General features: G+C 42.1%; 1 protein-coding gene across 11 annotated transcripts in view; it reads left to right on the top strand.

The window, feature by feature from the left end:
• The window catches only part of ADGRF5 (adhesion G protein-coupled receptor F5), a 111,384-nt gene that overhangs the window by 41,570 nt on the left and 51,508 nt on the right, over positions 1-18,306 (top strand). For all 11 annotated transcript variants that reach the window (XM_032650270.1, XM_032650269.1, XM_032650277.1 and 8 more), the window contains one exon: positions 10,418-10,543. In XM_032650270.1, coding sequence (XP_032506161.1) covers positions 10,418-10,543 — 126 coding nt within the window. The remainder of the gene's footprint in view (positions 1-10,417; positions 10,544-18,306) is intronic.

Genomic DNA, 18,306 nt, shown 5'->3' with positions numbered 1-18,306 from the left:
CTGGCAAGTAGGGAAGTTGGGATTCCAGCTCAGGCAGTCTGACTTACCAGTCCAGAGGCCTAATTACTATGCTGTGCTCCAAAAACCACAACAGTGCTGCAGAAAAATCCAAATGCCAGGGCCAGCAGAGTAGCGGAGGAGAGAAATGCAGTGTATCCCAAAGAATGATGTATTGCTCGAAAAGACAAGAAAAGAGGCATGTGCTATAAAGGGTAAGAGCTCAGATTCGGCAACAGAGTTGGCTACATACTGTGTGACTTGGGGGGTGTGATTTAATTTACCGAAGTCTCAGTTTCTCCATCAGTAAAATGGGGATATTGCTACTTCAAACAATATAGGATTTAAGGATTAAATGAGCCTAGTACATGCAGAGCGCTTAGTCTAATGCCAGCATATAGCGAGGGCTTGATAAATGGTAGCAATTGTTGTTACTAAGGGAATAAGCAAGACCTGAAATAATGAGTAAATCTCAGAAGGGAGGAACGGGTCATTTCAGCTGCCAAGAATAGTGTGAGAAGAAGCTAAGAGCTAGCAATCCATTCAACCAATATTTGTTGTTAATATTTAGGACACATTTTGCAAAAAAAGGTACAATAACAGCTTGTGAGTAGGTCAGCCTGTTCTGTATCCAAGTGTCATGGAAGAAAAATGTAGCAGGGCTGGGTTTTCCTTAGGTTGCGGTGACCATGCTTGCTAGGTGAATTAGTCCAAATATTCTCTGGGCATTTGAGAACGTTCAGAGTACTTGAATGTGGTACAGTAGCAATCTATGAAAAATAGTGTTCTAGGCAAAAGAATCAGCTGATGGTATTGGATATTGGACAGGGAGGAAAGGAGGGAGGGTTCAGCAGATTGCTGCAGTCATCCCGGTGATAGTGATAATGATGAGATGGTAATGTCCACACCAATATGGAGGCCGAGGAAAAGAAAACATGGCAGTGGAGGTATTTACAGGACTTAGCGAATGGTTGAATTGGTCCCCCAACTCCTGCCCTCGATTCTTGTAACCAGGAATACCCGTGGGGCTGTGAGTCTGTAAAACTGAAGAATGAAGCCAGCAGCTGGCAAACCTGGGAAGAGGTGGGTTAGGAGAGAAGAGACACATTAGTTCTGGATGAGCGGAATTTACACCCAGGTGGAAATAGTCCGGTTGGAAAGATGCTCCTAATATTTAGCAAAGAGATCAAGGTGGAAATAAAGTTAAACTGATAATTGAAACCATAGCTGTGGGCTTCCCTGGTGGTGCGGTGGTTGAGCGTCCACCTGCCGATGCAGGGGACGCGGGTTCGTGCCCCGGTCCGGGAAGATCCCACATGCCGCGGACCGGCTGGGCCCGTGAGCCATGGCCGCTGAGCCTGCGTGTCCTGAGCCTGTGCTCCGCGGAGGGAGAGGCCACAACAGTGAGAGGCCCGCGTACCGCAAAAAAAAAAAAAAAAAAAAACTTTTTTTTTTTTTTAGAACATCTTTATTAGAGTATAATTGCTTTACAATGGTGTGCTAGTTTCTTCTTTATAACAAAGTGAATCAGTTACACATCTACATATATCCCCATATCTCCTCCCTCTTGCATCTCCCTCCCTCCCACCCTCCCTATCCCACCCCTCTAGGTGGTCACAAAGCACCGAGCTGATCTCCCTGTGCTATGCGGCTGCTTCCCACTAGCTATCTATGTTTGGTAGCTATCTATGCCACTCTCTCACTTTGTCCCAGCTTACCCTTTAGAAAATACCTTTCATAATAAGGTGAGGACTAAAGTCAGACTATCCAGATTAAGGAAGTTTTGGAATGGCCATGACTTCTCAGGGTACTGTATTTGGGGGGAAAAATAATACTTTTTTCATTTTAAGTAGCACACATACATACATTATTCTTAAAGTCTAACAAAATGGAAATTTAAGAGAAGTGAAGTCACTGGCTAAGGACACCAATGCCTGATGTCAGAGATATGGAGTGAATGGGGGCTGGGAGAGGAGGGAACACAGAGGGCTAAGATGGCCCTGCCAAATATTAAAATGTTGGAATAATTGAAACCACAAGGTAGATAAATAACTGCTGTCCCGGGGCCCCTGGATTGTCTGAAGTGCCCCCTCCCACCTCTGCCTCGGTCACCCAGTTGCTTGCCTTGGACCCTTGCACAGACCTCCCCACTAACTGGCAATGAGGGCCCTGAGGCCTCTGCTCTTGCAGGGACCAGGGACTGCTCTGATTGGGCCACTATTGTTGTTATTAGAATACTCTATTATTTTGAATCTCACCTCGTAAAGAGTAGAACCACAGAACTGTAAAGGTTTGGACCAACACCCAAGTCCCCTGAGGCTCTATACAGCCTGGCAGCCAACCCCAGGGCCACCCTCCATGGCAGTCGAAATGCATTGTCTTGCCAGGGCTTAGGGAAACCCCTCCATGTGGTAAATGAAAGGAGCAAGATGGTTGAGATAAGAGCAGAGTTAGGAACTTAATGTTTTCGTGGAGATGGCAATCTCTTGCTCAAAGGTTAAAATCCTCCAGTGATTTACAACAAGGAAAGAAAGATAAAAGGTTATCAATGCCACACACATGTGCAGTGTGTTTTAGAAAGCTTGACCCCATTGTGTACAAACAAATGTTCCTCTGTAATCTGATAGGACTGAGCTACCCTGACACAATGCTACTGCAGGACTTTATTTTAAGGCAAAGGGAAATTAAATAGGAAAAAAAAATTTCAAGGCAGTTCTTTCACTGGTATTGTGTTTCGTGTTTGTGTTCAATAAATATTTAGTTTATAGTTCTGCATGTGTGACGGATGAATCATCTCATTAGATAAGGTCAGCAAAGGTAAGTTTTATCACTTCTGTGTTTGAAAATACAGATCTGTGAAGGCGGGCTCTTAAAGCAGTCCTTGAGGACTTTTAATCTGCCCGTCTGCAATTCAGGAGGGAGGTTATTGATGACATCCTGTCTTAATTGCAACCCTGAGCAAAGAATATTAATCTCAGTCAAATTTGCAATGGAAGTCCTGAAATTTCATACTACCGTTCATCACCTGCCATCAGGAGGAACTCTGCTTTGAATTATTCTCTAGTACTAGCGTAATATAGATATATATATACTAGTATTCTCTAGTAGTAGCATAATATAGATATATGTGCCCCAGAACATAAGGAACGGGGCATAGGAAGATATACCATTGGCGTTTTCAAAGGATACAATACCTGTCTAGTTAGTCACACACAGGCCAAGGATTAGTAAGATGCGTGGCTTCCCCTGTTAGTGTCCTAGCATGCAATGCAATTCTTCCTTTCTTAAAAAGAAAGCCATGCATATAACATCACCTTCTGTGCATGACACAGAAACCAAGCAGTTTACCTATGGGAAGAATCGCTACTCTCTCCTCCACTTTTTAACCAAATACCTTGAGTTTTATGTGCCCACCACATTCACAAGTCCTGACCTCCCATTTACAGCTGAACAGAGCAGGGAATCTCCAACCAGGAGGCAGTCGTCTGCCTGAGCATTAAAGGGTGGATAGAATTTGAATATGTGGTGATTATGTTGAGGCGAAGGGACAGGAAAACAAGGGAGACCAAGAAACCAAGTAAATGATGGCAGGATTACTTTGGTTTTGCAAAACACTGAAAAATAGTTTGACCATAATAACTACCCTTCCCCACTCCCAGGATTAAGTTTCAAAGATTAATGTTCATATTATTACTTTTGCATGAACACTGGGAAATCTCTTGTACTATTTTAAATTATGAAAAAGCAATCAGCTACAGTAGTGAAAATATGATAGGTGCTTATTAAATAAGCCAGCTCCGGGTCATGAGGCCTTCAGCATCAGCAAAAGCCATTGCCTTTGTTCCGAAGGCAGCTGGGAGCTGAACAGAGGTAACACATGAGAAGAGCACTCCCAGAAGGTCTATCTTGCATCTACATAGGAGATGCACAGAGAGGAAAAGAATCCAGACATTGCAGTGGTGCATGTGAGGGGCAGTAAAGGCCTGGACTGTGTAGTCACCCAGAGATGTGAGAGATAAGTGCAAGAGATAGTTACGATTAGGCTCAGAAACCTAAGTGAGGTTACAATGGATTTGAAATAATTGTGAGAAATTTTGGCACCTTCAGAGGACAATTCCTCTACCCCAAATTTGAAATCACCAGGGGCCATCAGCTCCCTGGCTTTGCTGAAAAGAAAACTGAGACTCAGAGAGGTGAAGTGACTTGCCCCAGTTCACGAACCAATCAGTGCCAAAGTGAGGCTAGAATTCAGTTGCCTGGTCTAAGGTCTATATAGAGAAAGTTTTTCATTTATTCTTACTGATATCCCACTGAGAAGATCTCATAGGCCAAATGGTACGTTTTCCCAATGGAGTAGATGGCAAATTTTATAATTTTGTCACTACCACATATCAACTGTGCAATCTTGGTGAGCTACTCATCCTTCTAACCTTCCATTTCCATTTTTGAATATGGAATAATTAATTTAGTGGTATCACAGGATCATTGAGAGGGTTAAATGACATAATCCTTGGAGAGAGCTTAGCACCATGCCTGAAACAGATCCAGTAAGTGACAGGAATCTGTCACCATCAGCATCACCATCATCACCATCACCATCAGCATCACCATCATCACCATCAGCATCAGCATCACCATCACCATCATCACCATCTTCATTGCTGATAATTATTCTCCACCATCCTATCACAAACAACTTGTCTGACTGTAGGACAACATTATTGTCTATTGATAGAATTTTAAGAATCCTTGGTTGAGTTCTTCAGTCCTGACTGACTCAACCGCTAGCTGCCTTTGAGACACATAGCCCTTGCCAGGCCCTGGTTTTCTCATCTAAAAAACTAAGAGGTGTGTGTGTGTGCATGTGTGTGCTAGTATGTGTGTGTGTGTGTTTGTAGAGGGCTGGCAAGAGTGCTTGAACTAGAGATGAATTCTCGTTTGTTTTTCAATTTTAAACTGTGTGTGTTTTATTCTCTATTCAGACACACCAGTAATCCATTTTTCAATTTTCATAAAAACATTCCCAGAATAAATAGTAAATACTGGGCAGCAGACCAGAGGGCCACACTCACACTTTTTGAGTGATAAAAAATAAAAAGAGGTATCATTTTTATTGAATTCTATATTAGTTTGCTAGGAACACTGTAATAAAGTTCTGCAGATTGGGTAGCTTAAACAACAGAAATTTATTTTCTCACAGTTCTGGAGCTTGGAGGTCTGAAATCAAGGTGTTGGCAGAATTGGTTTCTTCAGAAGCCTCTCTCCTTGGCTTGTAGATGCTGTCTTCCTCTGGTGTCTTCATGTGGTCATTCCTCTGCGTGGGTCTGTGTCCTAATCTCCTCTTATATGGTCACTGTATATATTGGATTAGGGCCCCACCCATATGACCTCATTTTGATGCAATGACCTCTTTAAAGACCCTGTCTCCAAATAAGGTCACATTCTGAGCTGCTGGGGTGTTGGAATTCAACACATTAATTTTGGAGGACACAACTCAGCCCTTAAGAAATTCACCTGTGGCCAGGCTTTCCTGTGCTTCGTGGGCACAATCTCTAACCTTTACAGCAATGCTGCAAAGCGGGTACTGTGATTCTCATTATTCACATCAGGAAACTGAGGCTCCATGGGGTTAAGTGTCTCACCATCAGTTACTAAGTGATGGAGCTGGAATCAGAACATAGGCCTGTTTTGCATCAAAGCTAGTGCTCTTTCCACTACAGTCTGTTATAGGAAGGAGAGAATCACTGGACCCCTAATGTCATTACATTCATTTTCTTTCCAAGTCAGAGCAAAAAATAGCTCTGCCTTCTCTGTTGATGGTGATTGCTCAGGAGAGCAATGCACACCCAGGGACCGTGGCTGAGCCTTCGTCACAGTGGTTGGACAAGCTGACCAAGGCAACGTCCACAAGGAATTCAAGGGACAACTAAACATCGCCCTTCGGGCTGCTTTGTTCCCTTTAAACAGAGACAAGGGCCTCTGCTTATGCTCTCCTCCTTTGCCTGGGATTCTCTTTTCTTGCCCCGTTTTACATTAAAACATTACCCATCCTTCAGGGTCTGGCTGGCGACCTCGGTCACTCCCAAACTCACCCAACTTCCCCCTGTCCAACCTCCTCCAGTCATCTCATCCCTTCACACTGCAGCTCACGTTGGAGACAGACCAAGTTGGGAGCGATTCTCACTCTGTTACTTACTTACTAGCTGGGCGGCTTGGGTCAGTACGGTAACCTCTCTGAGAGCCTTCACGTTCTCATCTATGAATTAGGATGAAAACACCTACCTCACAGGCTTCTTGTGAGAGGCAAATTAAGTGAATGAACATATTAATCGCATTGAGGGCTGTGCCTGGTACCTAGTAGGCATTTAGTAAATAGCATCTTTTAAACTTACATTTTTTCTTCCAGTCTCTGTTTCATGCCTTCCCGATGAGATTGAGAACTTCTTAGGAACAGGGACCATGACTCATGTCAATTCATGAACGCGTGGCGCGAATTTAGGCCTACAGAAAGATCTCAATGTTTGTTGGTTCGTAATTGTGCACCATGATTGATTCTATGTGAGGTATATAATACAACCTCAAATAACAGACTTGGCTGCTTATTTGCATCAAAAACTATCGGTAGATCATATCTGAGTCCATAATCCCATGAAACCATTCATTCATCCACCATTGACTGACTGTCTCCTAAATGCATCCCCCTTAAGATTCTGTTTCTATGTAGTTTCTTTAGTAGACAGAGGACTATAGGCTGGTGATGGAAAGTGACAGGAGTGTGGATGGAGCAATGGGATGCTGAAAATGTGGACCTGCAGACCTCAAACCTCCCTCTGCATCAGAAACAGCTGGGACAGATACAGATGCTCAGCTCCCTACCCTGCCAGAAATGCTAATTCAATTGGTCTGGCATGATATTAAAACAACAAATAAACAAATGAAAAGAGGGAAAAAAAAAAAAAAAGAGAAATTCCCCAGGTGCTTGTTCTGACGTGCAGCCAGGGATAAGAACCATTTAAGCAGACGATGCTCAAATACTCTTCCAGGGTGGTGGTACCCAGGCAGTGTTAAGGGGAGGGGCTGTGCTCAGGGACCAAGCCAGGAGCAGAGCCCCGGACTGGAGGAAGGATGAGGCACCTGGGCAGAGGCTGATCAAATGTGGGCTTGCTTTCACCTCTTGCCTTCCCTCTCCCCAGGGGGAGCCAAGGAGAGTATCAAGGCCGGGGTCCCCAGGGCAGAGGGGCCGAGAACACCAGAGAGCACAGGAGGGCAGAGCTGTGTAGAGCTTAGGAAATCATTCCCAGAACGAGTCTCACGATTGCCCTATTTATACAGAGCTTGGAATCATAAATTGATGATGACATTGGGTCATCAGACCACACAGATGTGGTCATTTCAAGAACAGGCTTCTAAACTTGCAAGGTGTACAAGCCTCTTCACTCCTGCTCCCACCCCCTCCATCAAATCGCGGCAGCTCAGGGCTGATGAAGGGTTTCCTGGAGACCAGCTGATCTGAAGCACTGGTTGTTTAGAAGATTTGGGAGAACCGTTCCCTGATGTGTTTCAGGTCAGTTTCACAATGAATGTTTCTGGTGCACATCCCTCCAAAAGAGAACTCTGTTAAAGACTGCTCCAAGGAACCCAGGCCCTCCTCCTCCAAGTGCAGTGATGCTGAGAATCCTGGCGACTTCTTCCTGGCATATGAGGCTTATGATGTCAGGGTGCTTGATTTCCCTCCCCCTCTCTTCTAACTTCACAGACAGGAAAACAGAGTCTGAGGAACCAGGAAGTTGCTCATCTCCCCAGGGTTACTCCTGAGCACGGGGTCATATCTCCCAGCTTTTTCTAAGATACAGCAGGCTCATATAGGTTGGTGAGTTTTAGTAGACAGTGTCCAGAATTTATAATGTAAAAGGAGAAAGAAATTGGAAATGACATCAGATATGTTTCTTTCCCTTTCTGCCTCTGCTTGTCTCTGAGTTTCTTAGTTGTGCTCTGCCATTTACTCCAGGAATTTGGAATAAATGTAAACTTCTCAGGGATTTACCATGAAAGGGGCCCTACTGAAGATATATTGCCTTGACGTGGGGTGCTACTCTGGGCTTTTCGTTGGATGGACTTGGATTCTCTTCCCTGTTAGCCAAGTTAAACAGCTTCCACTAGATTCCTCACTGATGAGAGCAGCTGGACGGTTACTGAGACGTTATTGGTATAGGTGAGAATAGTGCGTTTTCAGAAGGCTCTCCCCACACATAGCAGGAGCCCTAAAAACTGAACTGATCTTCAGCTGGTATCACTGTTCAGATTGGTCAGGCTCGCGCCATATTGGTTGTCAAATATTTTCAATATTACCTCTCCCTCAAAACGATGGCCTTCTTCCTTCAAGTGGAGGACCTGCCCTTCACCCTTACCATGTAACTGATGACTGTATGTAGCTGTTTTCTTTCTTCTGTATCCAGAGAACATCCCCTCCCCACAGTGCAGTCCTTCCTATATCCGTATTTCTACTGAATAGTGATTCTGTGGCCACAAAATAGGCCAACAGAGAAAAGGATGTCAGTTTCATCAAGAGCTATGTCCAGGGAGGCTGGGGGAAGATGGGGACAGTGGACAGTATTGGCCAGTGGCTATTATACAAAAGGACCAGACATGACCATTTAGGTTGTGACCATTTATTTGGTCATTATCATGACCAAGATAATCCTTGCTAACTCTGACAAAGGCCAACATTGGGACGAGAGAAAGATGTGGAGTCAGCTTGAATTCCTTTAATGCCTGAGTCCCTCCATGGCTGTCACGTACTAAGGGAGGCTCATTAACTATTCAGTTACTAGCTCTCGTCTCCTTGATTAACTGCCTCAAAATGGAACCAGCCAGTCCAGTGCACTAAGTCAATGCCTAAAAAGATTAAATTCCCTCCAAAATACCCGATTCATCCCCAAAACAGTTGTTATCCCCAGGCTAAATCAGCCTGCTCCACACTCACAAAAGCCTACTCCCTTCAACAAGGAATGAGTGGTTATGCTTTCCCTGCAGTAGATGCATCTGGTCTTAAATATCTATTCCTGTAACCTAAATTGCAAAGCATTTTCCAAAAGCCGTTGAGTTGTAGAATTTTAAAAATGTATTTGATTGCCAGATCTGCAAATTGGCTCAGTTTTCCAGGGCCTTATTCTTCCTTCTTTTCCCCTGGGGGAGAGGAAAAGGAGACAGCGACAGTTGGTGATTGAAACACAGTCCTCCCTGGCATGTAAGTCTTGGCTGTCTCTCCGTGTGTTATCCTGGCCAGGTCCCCTGGTGCCCCCGGCAACGCCTGGACCAAGGGCTGTCCTTGATGGCGGCTCTCTGGATTCCACTAAGGTCAGGGTGAAACCATTGCAGCCGGCATCCCTGGAGCTCTGCACGGCTTTTAGTCACATCTGAGCCTCAGAGAAGTCTGTGAGAGAATTAGAGGAGGTCTAAGTATCCCCATTTCATAGATGAGCAAACTGGATGCAGAGAAGTGTCAAGGATGCAATTAGTTTGTAGTCATCCTGGATCCTAACCCATATCTCCTTAGTCAAGTATTCTTTTCACAAAAACACATGGACATAAAAATGTCAGTAAGGAAAGGAATCTACACAAAGTAGTTTGTCATGGTCCTCAGACCCATGAGAGGTGGGATTATTCCATGTGATACTCTAACTTTCAAGTGCAACAATGATTAATCTGGTCGCTGAAAAAGTTTGTTTTCATTACTAGCATTGTAAAGAGATAGCTATAAAAAATCAGTATATTGAGATATATTGTATGTCAATGTTCCATATTATACACTCTAAAAATCTCTAAAATACAACTTGTATTTTTATGACTGAGTCCAGAATTTTTCATACTAATGGGTCATAGCCCATTAATGTGGGTCATAAAGTCAATGGAATGGTTTACTGCCAGAATTCAAAGAAAAAAATAGTGTAAGATAATAGAATAGAATTGAAAATATCAGACTGTGTGGCACATAGCAAAGGAAAGTACTGTTCTCTGAATCCTTTTGTTCATATGCTATGTATTGAGCCACAAGGTTAAAAGTACTTTGTACTGAGTAGTCTCTCCCTTTTTCTTGCTTTCCCTCTCTTTTCTCTGTATCCTTTCTCTTTCCTTCCCTCTCTCCTTCTCTATGTCTCTAGGAAAGGTACCCAAACATCTGCCATCTTTGTGCTGTTTGCGGGTACCATCCCCAGCCCTCCCAACCCCCATCCTTCCTAACACCATCCTTCCCTCACCTGGGGTCTGGAGCAGACACTGTTCTCTACATTTGATGTATTTATGCTTTTTCCTTTCTCCCCTTCACTGAAAAGGTCCTTTTGTAGTGCAAACTTTGAGACAGGGTTTGCTAGCTCTTTCTGGGTTTGATAAATGAATCTAAACCATCCTATTTCCATTTCAGGCAAGGCAACTCAAACTTGAAGACATGAAATCCCCAAGGAGAACCACTTTGTGCTTCACGATTATTGTGATTTTTTCTTCCCAAGCTACACTGAACTTGAATTTAGAGTCTATTGTTTATCCTTCGGTGAGTAAATCCGTGTCTGCTGTATTTTCCCTGTCACATTTTTCTGATTTCCTGGGAATGTCACAGACGGAAATTGCTTTAAACAAATGTTTAAGGTCTTTGAGAAAATGTGACAAATGGTGGGAGGGGGTGGTGAACATAAATGGATGTTAAGGTATCTACTGGGCTGCACCTTGCCACACTCTGAAATCAGTGGTAGTGGCAAGGGAACATCCTCCTGGCTTCCCCCCTTAAAAATGTGCCACTTCTAGGCCTGAAGCTCCACCCTGTGAAACTGACAACAACACCTATAAAGCAGGTTTTGAGGACTGAGCAGGACCTATGTTCTCAAAGTATTCACTTAAACACGAGCATCAGACTAGAGCACATTTCAAAAGGTGTTAATTTGCGTCTGTGTTATAATCACAGACTGATACAGTTGAAAGGGCCATAGATATCATCCAGGCTTTTTGCTAACAAATTAGCCAGGTCGTTTAGCTTTGGGAAGTTAATGGGAGTTTAGCTCAACTCAAGAGGGTGATAAGTACCCCCTTGTTCCTTGTGGGAATCCTTGGGATCTTCTTTCCTTAGGCTACTCCATGCACCAGAGAAAGGGCGTGTTACTGGTTATGAAAGCTCACGAGACTGATGTGATTCTGTGTCTCAGTTTTCTCATCTGTAAAATGATGAAAATAAGAGTATTTATTTACTGATCTCTATGAGAATTAAATTAGTTAATATTTATAAGATGCCTTAGAACTGCGCCTGATACATTTTTTCACATCCTTATTGGAGTATAATTGCTTTACAATATTGTATTAGTTTCTGCCGTACAACAAAGTGAATCAGCTATACATGCACATATACCCCCATATCTCCTCCCTCTTGTGTCTCCCTCCCACCCTCCCTATACCACCCCTCTAGGTGGTCACAAAGCAACGAGCTGATCTCCCTGTGCTATGAGGCTGCTTCCCACTAGCTATCTATTTTACATTCATGCCACTCTCTCACTTCATCCCAGTTTATGCTTCCCCCTCCCCGTGTCCTCAAGTCCATTCTCTATGTCTGCATCTTTATTCCTGTCCTGCCCCAGTTTCTTCAGAACCATTTATTTTTAAATTCCATATATATGTGTTAGCATATGGTATTTGTTTTACTCTTTCTGACTTATGACAGACTCTAGGCCCATCCACCTTACTACAAATAACTCAATTTCATTTCTTTTTATGGCTGAGTAATATTCCATTGTATATATGTGCCACATCTTCTTTATCCATTTATCTGTCGATGGACACTTAGGTTGCTTCCATTTCCTGGCTATTGTAAATAGCGCTGCAACGAACATTGTGGTACATGACTCTTTTTGAATTATGGTTTTCTCAGGGTATATGCCAAGTAGCGGGGTTGCTGGGTCATATGGTAGTTCTATTTTTAGTTTTTAAAGGACCCTCCATACTGTTCTCCATAGTGGCTGTAGCTATTTACATTCCCGTCAGCAGTGCAAGAGGGCTCTCTTTTCTCCACACTCTCTACAGCATTTATTGTTTGTAGATTTTGTTTTTTTTTTGCGCTTTGCGGGCCTCTCACTGTTGTGGCCTCTCCTGTTGCGGAGCACAGGCTCCCGACGCACAGGTTCAGCGGCCATGGCTCACGGGCCCAGCCGCTCTGCGGCATGTGGGATCTTCCCGGACCGGGGCATGAACCCGTGTCCCCTGCATCGGCAGGCGGACTCTCAACCACTGCGCCACCAGGGAAGCCCTGTAGATTTTTTGATGATGGCCATTCTGACGAGTGTGAGGTGATACCTCGTTGTAATTTTGATTTGCATTTCTCTAATGATTAGTGATGTTGAGCATCCTTTCGTGTGTTTGTTGGCAATCTGTATATCTTCTTTGGAGAAATGTCTATTTAGGTCTTCTGCCCATTTTTGGATTGGGTTGTTTGTTTTTTTGATATTGAGCTGCATGAGCTGCTTGTATATTTTGGAGACTAACCCTTTGTCAGTTGCTTCATTTGCAAATGTTTTCTCCCATTCTAAGGGTTGTCTTTTCATCTGGTTTATGGTTTCTTTTGCTGTGCAAAAGCTTTTAAGTTTCATTAAGTCCCATTTGTTTATTTTTGTTTTTATTTCCATTTCTCTAGGAGGTGGGTCAAAAAGGATCTTGCTGTGATTTATGTCATAGAGTGTTCTGCCTATGTTTTCCTCTAAGAGTCTTATAGTGTCTGACCTTACATTTAGGTCTTTAATCCATTTTGAGTTTATTTTTGCGCATGGTGTTAGGAAGTGTTCTAATTTCATTCTTTTACATGTAGCTGTCCAGTTTTCCCAGCACCACTTATTGAAGAGGCTGTCTTTTCTCCATTGTATATTCTTGTCTCCTTTATCAAAGATAAGGTGACCATATGTGTGTGGGTTTATCTCTGGGCTTTCTATCCTGTTCCATTGATCTATATTTCTGTTTTTGTGCCAGTACCATACTGTTGTGCTTACTGTAGCTTTGTAGTATAGTCTGAACTCAGGGAGCCTGATTCCTCCAGCTCCGTTTTTCTTTCTCAAGATTGCTTTGGCTATTCAGGGTCTTTTGTGTTCCCATACAAATTGTGAAATGTTTTGCTCTAGTTCTGTGAAAAATGCCATTGGTAGTTTGATAGGGATTGCATTGAATGTGTAGATTTCTTGGGTAGTATAGTCATTTTCACAATGTTGATTCTTCCAATCCAAGAACATGGTATATCTCTCCATCTGTCTCTATCATCTTTATTTATTTATTTTTATAAATTTATTTATTTTTGGGTGTGTTGAGACTTTGTTGCAATACGCGGGCTTCTCATTGCGGTGGCTTCTCTTGTTGCAGAGCATGGGCTCTAGGCATGTGGGCTTCAGTAGTTGTGGCTCGAGGGCTCTAGAGCACAGGCTCAGTAGCTGTGGCACATGGGCTTAGTTGCCACGTGGCATGTGGGATCTTCCCGGACCAGGGATTGAACCCATCTCCCCTGCATTGGCAGGCGGATTCTTAACCACTGCCCCACCAGGGAAGCCCTCTATCATCTTTAATTTCTTTCATTAGTGTCTTATAGTTTTCTGCATACAGGTCTTTTGTCTCCTTAGGTAGGTTTATTCCTAGGTATTTTGTTGTTGTGGTTGCAATATTAAATGTATGTGTTTACTTAATTACTCTTTCAGATTTTTCATTATTAGTGTATAGGAATGCAAGAGATTTCTGTGCATTAATTTTGTATCCTGCTACTTTACCAGATTCATTGATTAGCTCTAGTAGTTTTCTGGTAACATCTTTAGAATTCTCTATGTAGTATCATGTCATCTGCAAACAGTGACAGTTTTATTTCTTCTTTTCCAATTTGTATTCCTTTTATTTCTTTTTGTTCTCTGATTGCTGGGGCTAAAACTTCCAAAAGAATGTTGAATAATAGTGGTGAGAGTGGGCAACCTTGTCTTGTTCCTGATCTTAGTGGAAATGATTTCAGTTTTTCACCATTGAAAATAATGTTGGCCATATATGGCCTTTATTATGTTAAGGTATTATATTTATTATGCCTTTATTATGTTAAGGTAAGTTCCCTCTATGCCTACTTTCTGGAGAGTTTTTATCATAAATGGGTGTTGAATTTTGTCGAAAGCTTTTTCTGCATCTATTGAGATGATCATATGGTTTTTCTCCTTCAATTTGTTAATATGGTGTATCACATTGATTGATTTGCATATATTGAAGAATCCCTGCATTCCTGGGATAAACCCCACTTGATCATGGTGTATGATCCTTTTTATGTGCTGTTGGATTCTGTTTGCCAGTGTTTTGTTGAGGATTTTTGCATCTATTTTCATCAGTGATATTAGCCTGTAGTTTTCTTTTTTTGTGACATCTTTGTCTGGTTTTGGTATCAGGGTGATGGTGGCCTCATAGAATGAGTTTGGGAGTGTTCCTCCCTCTGCTATATTTTGGAAGAGTTTGAAAAGGATAGGTGTTAGCTCTTTTCTAAATGTTAGATAGAATTCCCCTGTGAAGCCCTCTCGTCCTGGACTTTTGTTTGTTGGAAGATTTTTAATCACAGCCTCAATTTCATTCCTTGTGATTGGTCTGTTTATACTTTCTGTTTCTTCCTGGTTCAGTCTCGGAAGGTTGTGCTTTTCTAAGAATTTGTCCATTTCTTCCAGGCTGTCCATTTTTTGGGCATATAGTTACTTGCAGTAATCTCTCATGATCCTTTGTATTTCTGCAGTGTCCATTGTTAGTTCTCCTTTTTCATTTCTAATTCTGTTGATTTGAGTCCTCCCTTTTTTCTTGATGAGTCTGGCTAATGGTTTATCAATTTTGTTTATCTTCTCAAAGAACCAGCTTTTAGTTTTATTGATCTCTGCTATAGTTTCCTTCATTTCTTTTTCATTTATTTCTGATCTGATCTTTATGATTTCTTTCCTTCTGCTAACTTTGGGTTTTTTTGTTGTTGTTGTTCTTTTTTCTCTGATTGCTTTAGTTGTAATGTTAGGTTGTTTATTTGAGATGTTTCTTGTTTCTTAAGGTAGGATTGTATTGGTATAAACTTCCCTCTTTGAACTGCTTTTGATGCATCCCATAGGTTTTGGGTCATCGTGTTTTCATTGTCATTTGTTTCTAGGTACTTTTTGATTCCCTCTTTGATTTCTTCATTGATCTCTTGGTTATTTCATAATGTATTGTTTAGCCTCCATGGGTTTATATTTTTTTACAGTTTTTTTTCCTGTAATTAATATCTAGTCTCATAGCATTGTGGTCAGAAAAGATACTTGATATGATTTCAATTTTCTTAAATTTACCAACGCTTGATTTGTGACCCAAGGTATGATCTATCCTGGAGAATGTTCCACGAGCACTAGAGAAAAATGTGTATTCTGTTGTTTTTGAATGGAACGTCTTATAAATATCAATTAAGTCCATCTTGTTTAATGTGTCATTTAAAGCTTGTTTTTCCTTATTTATTTTCATTTTGGATGATCTGTCCATTGGTGAAAGTGGGGTGTTAAAGTCCCCTACTATTATTGTGTTTCTGTCCATTTCCCCTTTTATGGCTGTTAGCATGTGCCTTATGTATTGAGGCACTCCTATGTTGGGTGCATAAATATTTACAATTGTTATATCTTCTTCTTGGATTGATCCCTTGATCATTATGTAGTGTCCTTCTTGTCTTTCGTAATAGTCTTTATTTTAAAGTCTATTCTGTCTGATATGAGAATTGCTACTCCAGCTCTCTTTTGATTTCCATTTGCATGGAATATCTTTTTCCATCCCCTCACTTTCAGTCTGTATGTGTCCCTAGGTCTGAAGTGGGTCTCTTGTAGACAGCATACATGCGGGTCTTGCTTTTGTAGCCATTCAGCCAGTCTACGTCTTTTGGTTGGAGCATTTAATCCATTTACATTTAAGGTAATTACCGTATATATGTTCCTATTATCATTTTCTTAATTGTTTTGTTTTTGTTATTGTAGGTCTTTTCCTCCTCTTGTATTTCCCGCCTACAGAAGTTTCTTTAGCAGTTGTTGTAAAGCTGGTTTGATGGTGCTGAATTCTCTTAGTTTTTGCTTGTCTGTAAAGGTTTTAATTTATCCATCAGATCTGAATGAGATCCTTGCTGGGTAGAGTAATCTTGGTTGTAGGTTCTTCCCTTTTATTACTTTAAATATGTCCTGCCACTCCCTTCTGGCTTGCAGAGTTTCTGCTGAAAGATCAGCTGTTAACCTTATGGGGATTCCCTTGTATGTTATTCGTTGTTTTTCCCTTGCTGCTTTTAATATTTCTCCTTGTATTTAATTTTTGATAGTTTGATTAATATGTGTCTTGGAGTGTTTCCCCTTGGATTTATCCTGTATGGGACTCTCTCAGCTTCCTGGACTTATTTCCTTTCGCATATTAGAGAAGTTTTCAACCATAATCTCTTCAAATATTTTCTCAGTCCCTTTCTTTTTCTCTTCTTCTTCTGAGACTCCTATAATTCGAATGTTGGTGCGTTTAATGTCCCAGGGGTCTCTGAGACTGCCCTCAATTCTTTTCATTCCTTTTTCTTTATTCTGCTCTGCGGTAGTTATTTCCAGTATTTTATCTTCCAGGTCACTTACCTGTTCTTCTGCCTTAGTTATTCTGCTGTTGATTCCTTCTAGTGAATTTTAAATTTCATTTACTGTGTTTTTCATCATTGTTTGTTTGCTCTTTAGTTCTTCTAGGTCCTTGTTAAAAGTTTCTTGTATTTTCTCCATTCTATTTCCAAGATTTTAGATCATCTTTACTGTCATTACTCTGAATTCTTTTTCAGGTAGACTGCCTATTTCCTCTTCATTTGTTTGGTCTGGTGGGTTTTTACCTTGCCCCTTCATCTGCTGTGTATTTCTCTGTCTTCTCATTTTGCTTAACTTACTGTGTTTGGGGTCTCCTTTTCACAGGCTGCAGGTTCGTAGTTCCCGTTGTTTTTGGTGTCTTCCCCCAGTGGGTAAGGTTGGTTCAGTGGGTTGTGTAGGCTTCCTGGTGGAGGGGACTGGTGCCTGTGTTCTAGTGGATGAGGCTGGATCTTGTCTTTCTGGTGTGCAGGACCACATCTGGTGGTGTGTTTTGGGGTGTTTGTGAACTGAGTATGATTTTAGGCAGCCTCTGTGCTAATGGGTGGGGTTGTGTTCCTGTCTTGGTAGTTGTTTGACATGGGGAGTCCAGCACTAGAGCTTGCTGGTCGTTGATTGGAGCTGGGTCTTAGCATTGAGACGGAGATCTCTGGGAGAGCTCTCGACAACTGATATTACGTGGGGCTGGGAGGTCCCTGGTGGACCAATGTCCTGAACTCGGCTCTCCCACATCAGAGGCTCAGGTCTGACACCTGGCCAGAGCACCAAGACCCTGTCAGCCACACAGTTTTTAATTCTTCTGATTTCCACAGCTCTACTTCCCATCTGTGTTTCAGCCCGTCGCACAGCTGCTAGTGTTGAAGGGTCTCCTGCTGAGGCGGGGGGTGGCTGTGGCTCACTGTGGGGACAAGACACTGGCAGCAGGAGTTCTGGGAAGTACTCTTTGGTTTGAGCCTTCCCGTAGTCCGGAGAATATATTTTTTATTTTTGCAATAAATCTTTTCAGTAGCAGTGAGCAGAGCCAGGAATATGCTTGGTCAACAAAATAATGTTGGGCACAGTCCTCTTAAAATCTGACTGCAGCATCAATAAAAGTAAAATTATAATGATGGAGCAGAAAAGGAAATTATAAAACAGAATTTTGGAGACAAGAAGACAAATAGTCAACTGGCAATCAAATTGGAAAACTCAAGAAAGCTGAAGCTTAAGCCAACAGTGGAGAAAGCTAACTTAATATTCATCAAAATGTTCAAGAATTGATGAAACCCTCTGAAAGTGGGGCATGAAGAGAATGCTGGTACAAGGAGACTGGTTGAAGGATGTGTGAAAAGTGGTTGGGTCCCTATATCCCCTCTCCCATGCCATGAACTTGGGCAAGCTGCCCTTCCTCCACCCCGGCAGAAATCTGGAAGTTTATTCTCTGGAGAGGGTAAAATGCAGGGTCTCTTTATCTGATACACTCGAATATAGTCACAGATGTATTCTCCCAGAAGCAGAAACACTCACGACTGACTCACACAGGTTACATGAGATTTTCTCCAACAGGCATTAGGAAAAAAAAAAAAAGAAATAGGAGTCCTGACTGCCCTCCATCTACTGACCCAGTAAACTCCCTGTGCCTGATACATTTTTTAAAAGGCTGTATCAGTGTTTGCTGTTATGATTTCTCTTCTTGTAATAA

Source organism: Phocoena sinus, chromosome 11 (assembly GCF_008692025.1).
Source record: "Phocoena sinus isolate mPhoSin1 chromosome 11, mPhoSin1.pri, whole genome shotgun sequence".
NCBI lineage: Eukaryota > Metazoa > Chordata > Mammalia > Artiodactyla > Phocoenidae > Phocoena > Phocoena sinus.
This window is presented reverse-complemented; position numbering and strand designations above follow the sequence as displayed.